The sequence below is a fragment of the Scyliorhinus canicula genome, chromosome 10, assembly GCF_902713615.1.
Source record: "Scyliorhinus canicula chromosome 10, sScyCan1.1, whole genome shotgun sequence".
NCBI classification, from domain to species: domain Eukaryota; kingdom Metazoa; phylum Chordata; class Chondrichthyes; order Carcharhiniformes; family Scyliorhinidae; genus Scyliorhinus; species Scyliorhinus canicula.
This window is the reverse complement of record NC_052155.1, coordinates 186,524,046-186,541,135: the sequence shown is the minus strand read 5'-3', so window position 1 is coordinate 186,541,135 and position 17,090 is coordinate 186,524,046. Positions and strand designations below refer to the sequence as shown.

General features: G+C 51.3%; 1 protein-coding gene across 1 annotated transcript in view; it reads left to right on the top strand.

Annotated features, from left to right (window-relative positions):
• col14a1a (collagen, type XIV, alpha 1a) overlaps window positions 1-17,090 on the top strand; it is a 227,908-nt gene that overhangs the window by 204,636 nt on the left and 6,182 nt on the right. The window contains exons 43-45 of the mRNA XM_038810331.1: window positions 1,502-1,537; window positions 13,952-14,018; window positions 14,239-14,441. Coding sequence (XP_038666259.1) covers window positions 1,502-1,537; window positions 13,952-14,018; window positions 14,239-14,441 — 306 coding nt within the window. The remainder of the gene's footprint in view (window positions 1-1,501; window positions 1,538-13,951; window positions 14,019-14,238; window positions 14,442-17,090) is intronic.

Here is a 17,090-nt window from a genome sequence, read left to right as displayed (position 1 = left end):
ATTGCCCCAGGCAACTCTTTGCAGATTTATTGTCACTCTGTTAATTGGACTCTTGTATCGGGCAGACCATTCAGATATGTCACCTATTCAACTCAAACACTGAAATGTCTTTTCCTCTTCACAAAGGCACTGACTTTACAAAGATGCAAGTGTCTTGTGAGGCAGATCAGCAAAGGGTTTCTCAGCAAGCAGAAACACGCTTGGAGGGGCTGCCTTTCTTTCAGTTGTCGGCCCTGACTGGGACAGGTTAGGAAAATCCCCAGACTGAGCCTTTGTGGGGAATTTTAAACAGTCCAGACCATTGTTTGAGTAGTGCAGAGATTTACTGATGGAAATCCGTTGGAATGGTCTCTCAGGAAACTCAGCAACTTATTGTCTGTCACTCATTCCCCATTATCCACGCTTCCTCTTCTCGCAATGACTTGCAATGAGTTTCTATTTGAAAGAATACCCGCTACATCGATGCATCAGGTAACACAAGACAACACAGACGTCAAGCCACCAGAAAATATGGGCTCAGTTTCGTCACTCCTAACTTTGTGGTGGAAGGGGCTTTTCTGAATCTTGTAATATTTGCTTCTAATTTTCCTCCTAATAATCAGGAGGGCTTGTGACACAGTGGGTAATATCCCTGCCTCTGAGCGAGACACTCTGGGTTTAGGTCCCACCCCAGGACTTGATGGTCAAGGACGGTGTATTCATGAAGGGGCCAAACAGGTTGAGTATCAACCTGCAAATCCTTCCAACACGCCAATGGTAGGTGGTAAGCGCGGGACAGGTTCCTGGTCAACCGTGTGATGGAAAGAAAGAGCCTCTACTCTCACTATCCAAAGCTCCAGACCACACCACGCGTGTAAATATTGATGTAACCGCAGCAACTCGCACCCCCCCGGGGAGTGGAGCACAACCCACCCACTAATGTTCCTGGACGAGCTCCTTTCAAACTGGTTAATTCTGATTGGTTGATCTGTCAATATTGCATCTCCACTTTGTCGGTGGCTTGCTACGGAACATTTGCGAACTTGGACAGAGATGCTGACGGATGTTTCGATTCACTCGGGTTTTAGATGACAACCTGCCCCGGCTAACCTGCAGCGGAGACAAACCAAAGAGACGCTGCCACTCTCCAAATATACAAGTGGGGATGCTCACACTACGTGGATGGGTCCAACTGACAATCCAGAACACTTACAGAATTTCAAACAGAAAGTACTTCAACAATTACAAAGTCTGCCAAAAGGAAGCGTAGACTGATTTAAATTATTTGCAGATATTCCACTGGCAGTTATATTCCCCATTTGGTGCATTTAAGAAGAAGTTAGATAAATACCAGGAAGGAGAGATGAATAGAAGGCCATGTTGATTGGGCGAGATGAAGAGAGTTGGGAAGAAGCTTGTATGAAGCATAAAATACTAGCATGGAGCAGTTGGGCCAAATGGCCTGTCTCGGCTCTCTGTATCATTCCACACCAACCAATATCACTGTTAATTTTTGTTACAGGGCATAACCGGTCAGAAGGGAGAGAGAGGCCCCAGGGTAAGTTCTTCAAGACTAATTTTAAGTAATATATTATTCTAATCGCGCAAATGTTAGCAGAACCACCTGTTTACTTCCATGGCACATTGCTTTGTAGAATGCAGTTTTCGACAAGCACTGTGTAAACATCGATTAACACCAAAGGCAGCAAAGTCAGGAGTTTGAAAACTGATGTGACAAAATGTTTTACAATGTTAGTACCATTTTATTGCTAAAAGTAGACATATTGTTGAAGCTTTCTGTCTTGCACCAATCAGAACAATCGCGACAATACCAGTATTGGGGAAAGAACAATTTTATGCTGGATAAGAATAGAGTGCTGATTGGTTGGCAAGTGGAATCTGATTGGTAGAGGTGTTGCTATGGTGAATGCACTAGTTCATGGTGCCTTGACAGTTAACTGCCAAATATTGTTTGAAATTTTAAACCGGCAGCTTGACCCTGGCTGGTCAAGGCATTGTCCTGAGGAATGAACCAGTTAATGGCTGTCACTTATTTTGTTTAGCTGAAACAGACACAATGTGTGCACATGTTCTATCTGTCTGCAAAGAACTGATTATCAACCCGAAAATCCTTTCAACACATGTCAATGAAGAGATTCCTGGTCAGCCATGTGATGGAGTATTGGAGCCTCTACCATCACTATCCATATCTCCAGGGTACAACATCCTGAAGCCTGTAGGGAAAGGTCCTGACCTGAGTTCCTGAAATGGAGGGTGGAGCTGGTAAAATCCAGACGGACGGTTATTCAGTCCTTTGCAAATTTCTCAATAGGTACAAAAAATCCAAACCAGAAATAAACTACCCACTCTCTCTGCACCTCCCCACCCCACACTCATTGCATCAGCTATCTTCCTCCATCCCCAACACTTCCCCTCTCCTACAAGAGCTTGGGTGGGGTGGAGTCCAGTGAAGTCAGGAGGGCTTGTATTTGGGCAACATTGGTGGGATTAAATGCTCGGGGACTTGGTGGGGGTGGAAGTAAGAGTATGATAAGACTATGGAAGGGAGGAAGGAGGAAATGTTTAGACCATGAGATTGGGGGTTGGCTGGGTGGAATATAGACCCTAGAATGACTAATTAATTGGGAACTGATGGAGATGTGGTGGGTACTCTTTGCCTTATGTCATGTTGCAGAATTAATTTTTTTTTGGACTAGATGGAAAGAATTGAGTAAATTCTGGTCTTGAGTGGTCGATTTCCTTGTATTTTCCAATGGGGGTCTTGACCACACTGAATAGCTTTAGGCATCTTTTGCCATTTGATGTCATAGATGGCAAAGCCCTGCTGATTGATGGTGGCACAGTGATTAGCACCGCTGCCTCACAGCGCCAGGGTCCCGGGTTTGATTCCGACCTCGGGTGACTGTCTGTGTGGAGTTGACACATTCTTCCCGTATCTGCGTGGGTTTCCTCCGGGTGCTCCAGTTTCCTCCCATAGTCCAAAGATGTGCAGGTTAGGTGGGTTGGCCGTGCTGAATTGCCCCTTGGTGTCCAAAGGTTCGGTGGGGTTACTGGGATAGGGTGGGAAAGTGGGCCTAGGTAGGGTGCTCTTTCGGATGGTCAGTGCAGACTAGATGGGCTGAATGGCCTCCTTCTGCACTGTAGGAATTCTATGCTTGTTACAGTCTATGTTACCACATCGATTGTGAGAACTCTAACACATCCAACCGCTTTAAACATTACAAGGAAGTGTTGGCAATTATTCTTCTGAAAAGACTTTGCAACTGGCGTTCACAGAATTCCTTTGTGACCATCCAGTACTGTCTCCTGGCCCCATGGAGATTAATAACGGGGCTTCTCTCCAGCAGCGGTTTGAAAAAAATTCTTCTTCTCAAAACATTTTCAAAAGAGTTTTCAAAAGAGCTACTGAATGAAGCAGCTGCTTTTTTATTGTGGTTGCTGTTTCCGGAGTTTCTCAAGGATACGGGCTCTGTAATAATCTGGTTGGGACGGGGTCGATGGTTTTCCCCGTGTGGCTTGAGGAGTACGAGTTCCTTCCCCAACTCCGCGGCTGATAACCGTGTTGTATAAAAGGGTTGGCACTGGCACCCTGGCAGTCCCACCTGGCTGCCAGTGCCTGGCACTGCCAGGGTTCCCAGGTGATACTGCCAGGCTGCCAGTGCCTGGCACTGCCAGGGTGCCCAGGTGACACTACCAGGGTGGCAGGGGCCACCGCCCAGGACATTTTGCCAATCATCATGTGCCCTGCCAGCATGTGGTGGGGAGTGGGAGGGCTTGAGTTCTCCCAACAGGTGAGTTGGGGCATTGGGAGTGTCCGGGGGTCACGTCAGGGAGGCCGAGAGACCTGAGCTCCTCAGGGCATTTCCCTGCCGGGGTCGAAAAGAGTGATGTTTGATAGCGGGGCTGTGCCCGGCGTTTTCCCGTATTGACCCAACCAGAATCTGCAGATCATGCATTAGACCCACGAGGCATCTCAGAACCCGAACTGGAACATAAACTAGTCATCCTCGATCCTCAGGGGCTGCCTACAAAGGAGGAGAGTCAGGGTTACAGAACCAAGGTGGATAGGTGGGGGTTATGATTCAGATAATCCAGAATCTAACTGAATGGCAGAACAGATTCAAGGGGCTGAATGGCCTTCCCCTGTTTTCCAGTGTCATTGTAAAAACTAAGATCAAAGACTGTTCCAATATATTTTTGCAGAGCGTGGATGGGAGGCCAGGCCAGGATTTGCCAGGTCCCAGCTGGATTGATTAGAGTCAGAGATTCTGCCTGTCCCGATACAGCAATTATCAGCAATTATCAGGAAATTCGGCGTCCACAGGGCCTCAGAGCGACTAGGTTTGATCAGAGCAGCAGAGGGAGCAGAATTGGGGCAGAGATCGGAATATTGAGCTGGGCCCTGGAGGAAACAAAAAGTGTAAAACGAAGTGTTAAAAGTTGCCTTTCTAAGTTGGGCCCTGAGGGGTTGGGGGGGGGCGGGGGGGGGGGGGGGGGGGGGGCACATCAGTTATCTACATTTCCCTGAGGGTTCGGGGGCAGGAATAGAGGGGAAAATTCACCTTCCACTTTGCTACCTCTGCCAGATAGTGTAGCACAATGTACACCCGGGAGGTGGTGTGACGCAGTGTACACCCGGGAGATGGTGTGACGCAGTAACACCCAGGAGATGGTGTGACGCAGTGTACACCCGGGAGATGGTGTGACGCAGTGTACGCCCGGGAGATGGTGTGACACAGTGTACACCCGGGAGATGGTGTGACGCAGTAACACCCAGGAGATGGTGTGACTCAGTGTACACCCGGGAGATGGTGTGACGCAGTGTACGCCCGGGAGATGGTGTGACGCAGTGTACACCCGGGAGATGGTGTGACGCAGTGTACACCCGGGAGATGGTGTGACACAGTGTACACCCGGGAGATGGTGTGATGCAGTGTACACCCGGGAGATGGTGTGACACAGTGTACACCCAGGAGATGGTGTGACGCAGTGTACACCCGGGAGATGGTGTGACGCAGTGTACACCCGGGAGATGGTGTGACGCAGTGTGCACCCGGGAGATGGTGTGATGCAGTGTACACCCGGAGATGGTGTGACGCAGTGTACACCCGGGAGATGGTGTGACGCAGTGTACACCCAGGCGATGGTGTGACGCAGTGTACACCCGGGAGATGGTGTGACTCAGTAACACCCGGGAGATGGTGTGACGCAGTGTACACCCGGGAGATGGTGTGACGCAGTGTACACCGGGGCGATGGTGTGATGCAGTGTGCACCCAGGAGATGGTGTGACGCAGTGTACACCCGGGAGATGGTGTGACGCAGTGTACACCCGGGAGATGGTGTGACGCAGTGTACACCCGGGAGATGGTGTGACGCAGTAACACCCAGGAGATGGTGTGACGCAGTGTACACCCGGGAGATGGTGTGACGCAGTGTACGCCCGGGAGATGGTGTGACACAGTGTACACCCGGGAGATGGTGTGACGCAGTAACACCCAGGAGATGGTGTGACTCAGTGTACACCCGGGAGATGGTGTGACGCAGTGTACGCCCGGGAGATGGTGTGACGCAGTGTACACCCGGGAGATGGTGTGACGCAGTGTACACCCGGGAGATGGTGTGACACAGTGTACACCCGGGAGATGGTGTGATGCAGTGTACACCCGGGAGATGGTGTGACACAGTGTACACCCAGGAGATGGTGTGACGCAGTGTACACCCGGGAGATGGTGTGACGCAGTGTACACCCGGGAGATGGTGTGACGCAGTGTGCACCCGGGAGATGGTGTGATGCAGTGTACACCCGGAGATGGTGTGACGCAGTGTACACCCGGGAGATGGTGTGACGCAGTGTACACCCAGGCGATGGTGTGACGCAGTGTACACCCGGGAGATGGTGTGACTCAGTAACACCCGGGAGATGGTGTGACGCAGTGTACACCCGGGAGATGGTGTGACGCAGTGTACACCGGGGCGATGGTGTGATGCAGTGTGCACCCAGGAGATGGTGTGACGCAGTGTACACCCGGGAGATGGTGTGACGCAGTGTACACCCGGGAGATGGTGTGACGCAGTGTACACCGGGGCGATGGTGTGATGCAGTGTACACCCGGGAGATGGTGTGACGCAGTGTACACCGGGGCGATGGTGTGATGCAGTGTACACCCGGGAGATGGTGTGACGCAGTGTACACCCGGGAGATGGAGTGACGCAGTGTACACCCGGGAGATGGTGTGACGCAGTGTACACCCGGGAGATGGTGTGACGCAGTGTACACCGGGGCGATGGTGTGATGCAGTGTACACCCGGGAGATGGTGTGACGCAGTGTACACCCGGGAGATGGAGTGACGCAGTGTACACCCGGGAGATGGTGTGACGCAGTGTACACCCGGGAGATGGTGTGACGCAGTGTACACCCGGGAGATGGAGTGACGCAGTGTACACCCAGGAGATGGGGTGACGCAGTGTACACCCGGGAGATGGTGTGACGCAGTATACACCCGGGAGATGGGGTGACGCAGTGTACACCCGGGAGATGGTGTGACGCAGTGTACACCCGGGAGATGGTGTGACGCAGTGTACACCCGGGAGATGGTGTGACGCAGTGTACACTCGGGAGATGGTGTGACGCAGTGTACACCCGGGAGATGGTGTGCCGCAGTGTACACCCGGGAGATGGTGTGACGCAGTGTACACAGGAGATGGTGTGACGCAGTGTACACCCGGGAGATGGTGTGACGCAGTGTACACCCGGGAGATGGTGTGACGCAGTGTACGCCCGGGAGATGGTGTGACGCAGTGTACACCCGGGAGATGGTGTGACGCAGTGTACACCCGGGAGATGGGGTGACGCAGTGTACACTCGGGAGATGGTGTGACGCAGTGTACACCCGGGAGATGGTGTGACGCAGTGTACACCCGGGGCGATGGTGTGACGCAGTGTACACCCGGGAGATGGTGTGACGCAGTAACACCCGGGAGATGGGGTGACGCAGTGTACACTCGGGAGATGGTGTGACGCAGTGTACACCCGGGAGATGGTGTGACGCAGTAACACCCGGGAGATGGTGTGACGCAGTGTACACCCAGGAGATGGTGTGACACAGTGTACACAGGAGATGGTGTGACGCAGTGTACACCCGGGAGATGGTGTGACGCAGTGTACACCCGGGAGATGGTGTGACACAGTGTACACAGGAGATGGTGTGACGCAGTGTACACCCGGGAGATGGTGTGATGGTGTACACCCGGGAGATGGTGTGACGCAGTGTACACCCGGGAGATGGTATGACGCAGTGTACACCCGGGAGATGGTGTGATGGTGTACACCCGGGAGATGGTGTGACGCAGTGTACACCCGGGAAATGGTGTGACGCAGTGTACACCCAGGAGATGGTGTGACACAGTGTACACCCGGGAGATGGTGTGACGCAGTGTACACCCGGGAGATGGTGTGATGCAGTGTACACCCGGAGATGGTGTGACGCAGTGTACACCCGGGAGATGGTGTGATGCAGTGTACACCCGGGAGATGGTGTGACGCAGTGTACACCCGGGAGATGGTGTGACGCAGTGTACACCCAGGAGATGGTGTGACGCAGTGTACACCCGGGAGATGGTGTGACGCAGTGTACACCCGGGAGATGGTGTGACGCAGTGTACACCCGGGCGATGGTGTGATGCAGTGTGCACCCGGAGATGGTGTGACGCAGTGTACACCCGGGAGATGGTGTGACGCAGTGTACACCTGGGAGATGGTGTGACGCAGTGTACACCCGGGCGATGGTGTGATGCAGTGTACACCCGGGAGATGGTGTGACGCAGTGTACACCCGGAGATGGTGTGACGCAGTGTGCACCCGGGAGATGGTGTGACGCAGTGTACACCCGGGAGATGGTGTGAAGCAGTGTACACCCGGGAGATGGTGTGACGCAGTGTGCACCCGGGAGATGGTGTGACGCAGTGTACACCCGGGAGATGGTGTGACGCAGTGTACACCCGGGAGATGGTGTGACGCAGTGTACACCCGGGAGATGGTGTGACGCAGTGTACACCCGGGAGATGGTGTGACGCAGTGTACACCCGGGCGATGGTGTGACTCAGTGTACACCCGGGAGATGGTGTGACGCAGTGTACACCCGGGAGATGGTGTGACGCAGTGTACACCCGGGAGATGGTGTGACGCAGTAACACCCGGGAGATGGTGTGACGCAGTGTACACCCGGGAGATGGTGTGACGCAGTGTACACCCGGGAGATGATGTGACGCAGTGTACACCCGGGAGATGGGGTGACACAGTGTACACCCGGGAGATGGTGTGACGCAGTGTACACCCGGGAGATGGGGTGACACAGTGTACACCCGGGCGATGCAGAAATTCATTCCAGAAAAATAAGAGCTGACTGTGATATCGGTGGAAGCTCCACTCAGCCACTGAGAGTAAGATTGTCTAAATTGCCAGGAATATAAGTACATTTAAAGTGATCCAGTTACACGTGCTTCCCAATTTTTAAAATGACAAATTGTGTGGATATGTGATTGCGTGTGTGTGTGTAGAATCTATACACGCCACACAGTCCAGAAGGAGGCCTTTCAGCCCATCGAGTCTACACCGACCCTCCGAAAGAGCACCCTACCTAGGCCCACACCCCCTCCCTCGTCCACCCTATCTCTGTAACTCCATAACCTAACCCGCATATCTTTGTACTGTGGGAGGAAACCCACACAGACACGGGGAGAACGTGCAAACTCCACATAGACAGTCACCTGAAGACAGAAATGAACCCGTGTCCCTTGTGCTGTGAGGCAGCAGTGCCAACCACTGTGCCACCGCATGGTATATGTGTGAGGTTGAGTGTGCGCGCGAGCGTGTGTGTATGAGTGTGTGTATGTGAGTGTGTGTGTGTGAGCATGTGTGTACGTGAGTGTGTGTGTGAGCATGTGTGTATGTGAGTGTATGCGCGCGAGCATGTGTGTATGTGAGTGTGTGTGTGAGCATGTGTGTATGTGAGTGTGTGTGTGAGCATGTGTGTATGTGAGTGTGTGTGTGAGCATGTGTGTATGTGAGTGTGTGTGTGAGCATGTGTGTATGTGAGTGTATGCGCGCGGGCATGTGTGTATGTGAGTGTGTGTGTGAGCATGTGTGTATGTGAGTGTGTGTGTGTGAGCATGTGTGTATGTGAGTGTGTGTGTGAGCATGTGTGTATGTGAGTGTATGCGCGCGGGCATGTGTGTATGTGAGTGTATGCGCGCGAGCATGTGTGTATGTGAGTGTGTGTGTGAGCATGTGTGTATGTGAGTGTATGCGCGCGAGCATGTGTGTATGTGAGTGTGTGTGTGAGCATGTGTGTATGTGAGTGTGTGTGTGAGCATGTGTGTATGTGAGTGTGAGTGTGAGTGTGCGATTGTGTGTGTTTGTGAGTGTGAGTGTGTTTCTTTTAGTTAAGTAAATAAACTAAATCAACAAACTTAAGTGAATAGGCAGCTCCTTAAAGGGACACTGCATCAAGATAAACCGAATCTCAAAGGAAACTTAAAACATCAAAACAAAATGTGATTAAAGTGGTTGATCAAACACGCCAGTCACTGCAGTGCCCACGGGGAATGGGAGGCTTTCGTGATGCTGCCAGACACCATGGGCCCCCTTTCCAGGGAAGCGAAGATAGCTGCAGGAAGAGTGGCAGCCGGTCGGGAACAGACAACCTCCTTAACCACCTATTGCCTGGACCTATTAATGGCCAGTGTGACCAGGCACAGACGTTCATGCAGAGGTCCTGCTCCCTCCCTGCCCCTACCCCCCCCCCCCCCCCCCCCCCCCCCCCACACACACACACACACACCAAGTGCCCAAAGATCAGGAGTTGGGGGCAGAAATGCAGCAAAAGAAAGTAACGGACATTTGAGGAAACTAAAACGCGGGTGCAGCCCAGGACAACCGACACATGCACCTTGGGAGTCTGTGAACCCACACAATCTGGGGTCGTATGGGACTGCTGTGCGCCACACCCTCCACACCTGGGCCGGGGTTCTCCCCTACCCGGCGGGGCGAGGGGTCCCGGCGTACCGGAGTGGCGAGAACCACTCCGGCGTTGGGTCTCCCCAAAGGTGCGGAATTCTCCGCCCGCGCTGGAGTGGCTCCCGTTCCGCCGACCGGCGTCAGGGCTGGCCGAAAGGCCTTGGTCGGCGTGAGTCCGCGCATGGGCCGGAGCATCAGCGGCCACTGGCGTCACCCCGGCGCATGCGCGGTGGAGGGGGTCTCTTCTACCTCTGCCATGGTGGAGGCCGTGGCGGTGGCGGAAGAAAAAGAGTGCCCGCATGGCACAGGCCCGCCTGCCGATCGGTGGGCCCCAATCGCGGGCCAGGCCACCGTGGGGGCATCCCGCGGGGTCAGATCGCCCCGCGCCCCCCCCAGGACCCCGGGGCCCGCTCGCGCCGCCTGCTCCCATCGGCACCAGAGGGAGGGAGAGGCCTGACAGCGGCTGGACTTCGGCCCATTGCGGGCCGGAGAATCCCCGCATGGGGGCCGCCGATCGGGGAGGCGCGAGTCCCGCTCCCCGCCGATTCCCGGGTGGCGGAGAATTGCGGCCACAGCGGGGGCGGGATTTACGAAGGCCCCGGGCGATTCCCCGACCCTGCGGGGGGTCAGAATTCCGCCCCAGGTCCCCGAGGGTTAAGTGGTGGACCCCCCCCCCCCGTACAGAAACCTCCGCTGACAGACCAGGGCTTGACCAACCTACGGGCGAGGGCAAGGAGGTGAAAGGTGAAAGGAAACCCTTCCGCACCACGATAAAGGGTACCGCGGGCATTTCCATGTGGTGACTCACATTGTGGGGCATCATGGGAGGGGTCAGGCGAAGGGGCCAATGTGAAATTCCGAGAATCCTCGAGACTTCATGTATCATCAGGACAACCATTTTAAAGCATTGGGATGCCCACTGACCCCCAACTCCCCAGTTCAAACAGGGTCAACGAGCCTATTCCTCCCCCACACAGCAGGTCCCTGAATCTGCTCACCCTGGCAGCCACAGGCCTCCCCTCCTCGCTCGCCAGCTGAGGTTCCAGCAGCGGCTCCCTGACAACAGCCGCTACTCCTGACGGGGGAGAACTGGAGCACCAGGTGATCGTACTCCAGACTTTGCTCAGGCCCAGGTAAAAGATGGGCGATGTCTGCAAGGGGTTACAAAGACCCGTCAGGTCTATTAACTGGAGCTGGATGTCATAATTCATGACCTGGCGGAAGGCGAAGCATCGAGGAGGAGTCTCAACGTAAAGGTATCGCTGCAGGGTCTGAAGACGGAAGGTCGCTGTTGTGTGTGTTTTAGAATGTGATTGGGAGGAGGAGGTGATGAATAAAGCTACAAAGAGTTGCATCATTGGGTTAGGAAAACTGTCCCGAGCAATTTCACTGACGCGGATACACGGCAGGAATCCCGTCTGAACGTGAAAACTCACTCAATATCTCCGACTGAAACTGTCCAACTGTGGTACAAGTTTCAATGTTATGGCATCTATATTAAACCAACAATATTTTGTATTTATATAGCGTCTTCAATGTAACAAACCATTCAAATATGTTTCACAGGAGTGATTATCAAATAAAACTTGTCACACATTAGGACACAGCTGATCAAAAGCTGAGTCAAAGATGTCAGTTTTAAGGAACTTCTTTTTTTAAAATTTAGAGTACCCAATTATTTTTTTCCAATTAAGGGGCAATTTAGCGTGGCCAATCCACCTACCCTGCACATCTTTGGGTTGTGGGGGTGAAACCCACGCAGACACGGGGAGAATGTACAAACTCCACACGGACAGTGACCCAGGGCCGGGATCGAACCCGGGTGTTTGTTTTAAAGAGCTTCTTAAAGGGAGGCATGGAGCTGGCGAAGGGGAATGGAATTCTAGAGGCTTCTAGCAGCTCAATATCGGCCACCGAGAGTGGACCAAAGCAAGTAGAAGATGCACAAGAGACCAAAATTAGGGAAGCATGGCGATCTTGGCGAGACTGGAGGAGGTTATAGGGAACAATGGTCCCTTTAAAGTGTGGAGCAACCCAAAATTTCCCGCAAAGAGGACGCACAAGTTGGCCTGTGAAGCAAGACAGGGAAATTTAAAGCACTCATACACTTCAAACAAATCATCCACGGATTACAAAAAGGTTGCATCAGCTTTTAACCATCAATGATCTTGTGGCATTATGAGAAATGTACAGAACTCTAAGGGTTAATGTTTTGTCCGCATCAACCACTAGAGGGAGATAGATACAGAACTACATAAAGCATCAATGCTAAGCCTTCTGGGAGAGTGTTGAAGAGAGGTGTGAGTGAGAGCAGATCATAGTTATTATAATAGTGTAGAGATTAGTGGTAGATGAGTGTAGATTGTACATTTATTGTTAATTGTTTATTATATGAAAGAAAGAGGTGGAATTCAATAAAGTAGTGTAAATAAATCTTTAGCTTTGTTCAATACAAAATCCAGTTGTGGTCGTTTTGGAGACTGCCAACCATCCGAGGATCTGAACCACAAAAAACACCACAGATCTGAAACTATAACATTTCAACATATTGTTAAAGGGTTTATTGGACAGCTAAGTCAGGCGCATGTTCTTTACTTGTCCTTTGTGTGGCTCCTGAAAACAAGTTCATAAAGAGGGTCAGCTGCTCTTGGCTTGGGCTAGTTTTGGGAATTGGAAAAAATACATTTTTATGGACGGGATAAACTTGTAACTCAAATACATTGTGTTCTAGGGACTTAATATCATTGCCTTTTTTACCATTCCTCTGGGGCCCCATTGCATTATATCGCACATAAAGGTTTTGCATTTTACATAGGAAAGGCACAGATATTGAACATGTGTGAAGGCTATTAAACAGGGCCACATCAGACTGGAGATAAATACGTGGAGATGACCACGTATAGGGAAATGCCCCTCAAGCAGACAATTTATTAAAACTTCCCAGTTTAGTAGACTGTAACAAGGTTCCCCAAAGCTCCAAGATCAACTTTCAGGGATTGAGTTTCCACTTTAGGCGCAGTCAGCGAGTCCGACACTAATTGCACCCATTTTGAAAACAGGTTTACAAATCGCTGCGTGCCAAATCTGTCCTGAATCAGGGCAATTCAGAAAAGTTTTAAAATGTAATTTTTAAAACAGCTTTGCTTTAAAAAGTATTCTGTGATACATTTTTAAGAGTGCTAATGTGGTAAAGTTGGATTAAGACAGTGGAAAATAGGTTTACTGCATGGAATAAAACTCTTGATCCATTACCTGTAACCCAATTTTAAATGCTCTGAAATAGCACGTCTTTCAAGAAGTCATAGTCTTAGGATACGAGGCAGCAAATTTAAAACGGAGTCGAGGAGGAACTACTTCTCCCAAAGGGTTGTGAACCTGTGGAATTCGCTACCCCAGAGTGCAAAGGCTGCTGGGACAGTGAGTACATTTAAGGAGGAGTTAGGCAGATTTTTAATTGGTAATGGGTTAAAGGGTTATGGGGAACGGGCAGGACGGTGGAGTTAAGGCCAGAATGGGATCTGCCATGATCAAATGGCGGAGCAGACTCGATGGGCCAAATGGCCTAATTCTGCTCCTATATCTGATGAACTTTTCTTGCTCTCGCTGGTCTTCCTTTTGGATATCTGCGTTGGCCCATTCATGTTTTTAGCAAGGATTGCAAAAGGGTGGGATCAGAGAAACCACTGCAGGCACCGCCAATGGTCACAGCATCAACATTGGAAGACCTGGGCCTTTGTGTTTAAAACCGGTGCAAATGGAACTCACAGAAACTCGTGCTCAACGCATCACGCCCTTAAAAATCTCCTGATGGTTTGTGCCGGTCAAAAATAAGCAACACAACTAAAACGTTTGAATTTCACCCCCGGGATTGTGCTTGAAGTTACTGCCGATCATTTAAACCATGTTTTTGTTGATGATATTTGTTTTCTCCAGGGCGATACCCAGCCACAAAGTGCGGTTCGTATGATTGCTCACCAGGTGTGCGAGCAGCTAATCCAGAGTGAGTGATTACCGTGAGGCATTCTTTAACCCTAATTCCAGCACTTCCAATCATACATGTGGTTCTAGAAGGTTTGGGAATTCTGAAATATCAATGCCAATATTGTTTTCCCATGAATGGATCAGACTGGGAAGTGTTTTCTTGTACTGGGCGGCAATGTAACCTCCGCGTGTCTGTCTGTGGCACCAATGCTAATATTTGGACATTCTGGTTTCTTTAGGCCACTTGTCAAGGTTCAACTCCATCCTGAACCACATTCCCAGCAACTCAGTCCAGGTACGGGCGGCTCCGGGACCTCCCGGGGAAGCTGGGCGGGACGGCCCTGCAGGCACGCCGGGAGAACAAGGATCACCAGGCCGACCGGGATTCCCCGGAAACCCAGGCAGCCCCGGCAGGCCAGGAGAAAGAGGTAATAATGCAAACGTTATCTCATTGATTCACGCAACACGGAAGGAGACCATTCAGCCCATTGAGTCCTCACTGCTATCTCTTTGAAAATTATCCAATTAGTTCGTTACCCATATCCCTGAAGATCTTTCCCCTATTTATCCAATTCACTTTTTGAAAATTACTATTCAATCTGCTTCCCCCACCCCCTCAGGCAGCACACTGCAGATCGCAACAAATTGCCGCATCATTTGTTTTATGCACGCGATGTGGGTGCTGTGGGCGAGGTTAGCATTTGTTGCCAATTCCTAATTGCCCCTTGAGAAGTTGGATGTGAGCAGCTGCAGTAGGTGTAGGTACACCCACAGTGCTGTTAGGGAGCTGCAGGATTTTGACCCAGTGAGAGTGAAGGAACGGGTGATGTATTTGCCAGCCAGGATGGTGAGTGGCTTGGAAGGGAAGTTGCAGATGTTCCCATCAACCTGCTGCCTTTGTCCTTCTCAATGTTGCAGTCACGATGCTGTCAAATTGGCAAGTTGCTGAATCCACAGAATCCCAACACTGCAGACAGAGGCCACTCAGCCCTCTGAAAGAACACCCTACCTCGGCCCACTCCCCCGCCATATCCTTGTATCCCCATCTGACCTGCACATCTTTGCGCATTAAGGGCAATATTTCAGGGCCATCCGACCTAAGCTGCACTTCCAGGGAGCACCCGGAGGAAACCCACGCTGACACGGGGAGAACGTGCACAGTCACCCAAGCCGGGAATCGAACCTGGGATCCTGGCTCTGTGAGGCAGCAGTGCTAACCACCGTGCCACTGTTCCACCCATGAGATTTGAACCCATGCTCCCCACAGCATTAGCCAGGGCCTCTAGATTACTCGTCCAGTGACCGTACCACTACACCACCATCTTTCCCCATTTCTCCTCATCTCCTCTGGTTTAGCACACTGGGCTAAATCGCTGGCTTTTAAAGCAGACCAAGGCAGGCCTGAAGCACGGTTCAATTCCCGTACCAGCCTCCCCGAACAGGCGCCGGAATGTGTCGACTAGGGGCTTTTCACAGTAACTTCATTGAAGCCTACTCGTGACAATAAGCGATTTTCATTTCATTTCATTTTCTCTTTTGTCAATTACCTTAAATCTGTGACCTCTGCCCTCCTGCCCACAGGAACAGCTTTTCATTTACTCTATCAAAACTCTTTTTAAATGTCTCAATCAAAACATCATTTAACCCCATCTGCTCTAACGATCCAAAGATGTGCAGGCATGGTGGATTGGCCGTGCTAAAACAAATTGCCCCTGAGTGTCCAAAGATGTGTCGGCTAGGTTCGGGGTGTTGTGTTATGCTTCTTCATGTAGCATAAGCTGCTTCCTTGATGTATGCTCTGACAAAGGAAGGTTCAGACTTGGAGATAGGTTAACACATTTATTGAACAGTTAACAATTCTCCTACTTGAGTTCGACTCTCCTGCTAATCTTACTATAGTAACTCACTCTAACTAACCAGTCTGCTCTAAGCCATGTGGTGGGTGTGATGCTTCCTGATCTGCCCCTGTCCTTCTTTCTAAGTGTCACCTGCGGAAAGAGAAAGAGCATGTGTGCCCTGTCCTTTTATCTGGGTGTCTTGACTGCCCATTGGTCGTGTCCTATTCTATGTGTTCATTGGCTGTCTGTCTGCATGTCATGATGTCTCTGGTGCTCCCTCTAGTGTTTACTTAGTTGTAATGTATTTACATTAACCCCTTGTGTATTTACAATGATGCATATCACCACAAAGGGGATAGGGTGGGGAGGAGTGGGCCTGAGTGGGGTGCTCTTTTGGAGGGTTAGTACTGACTCAATAGTCTGAATGGCCTCTATAGGGATTCTATTGATTCTAAAGAAAAAAAGGTTTTCCATTGTTTATGTAAAATTGTAGCAGGGTGTTCCAAACTAAATACTGCCAAATGTAATGATTTAAACACACGGACTGCATGAACGTAATAAAACAAGGTCTGTTTATTCCACTGACATCAAAGTGGTATCAATCCTCAAGGGAAAGTATAAATCCGAGAAATAAACTATTGACAGAGAATATTCACTGCCGATGGTCCGATACAAGGTATCGGTTACTCTATGGAATCACTCACCAGGCTTGCTCCAGCTTGTTCTCCTGCCCAGCTCCTCATTCCCTCTCCCGAGGCTTCCCAGACTCGGGGGGTGTGCCAATCGTTTGACGACGGTTTCCCATTCTCTTCCTCGTCCTTAGCCCCCTCAGGGCCTTTGAGGTCCTTCTAGGCTCCTGCCACACTGTCACCTCATCATGCGCTGATTCTTCCTTGTTACTTTTCTCCCTGCCTCATTCTGTCTCTGCCCCCCCCCCCCCCCCCCCCCCCCCCCAGCCGCCCAGCGTGTCGAGGACATTGCTCCCCGTTAGGGTGAGGCCCATCGAGGCGAACCAAGTTCCCCTTCCCTCTGTGCTGTCGCCCCACCATTGCCACCTGCTACACATAGAACCAAATGGTCCCCGGCATGGGGGAGACGCAAATATCAATGTTTCTTCTTCCCAGAGCTCATGTTGCACAAATCAGATTTTCAATCTGTTCCCATGGGTTTTTTTTCCTGGAACAGGCAGGCGGCCAGTCTTGTCCTCAGAGGCTGCATAGTTTGAGGGACGCCACGCCCCATCATAGCGTGCC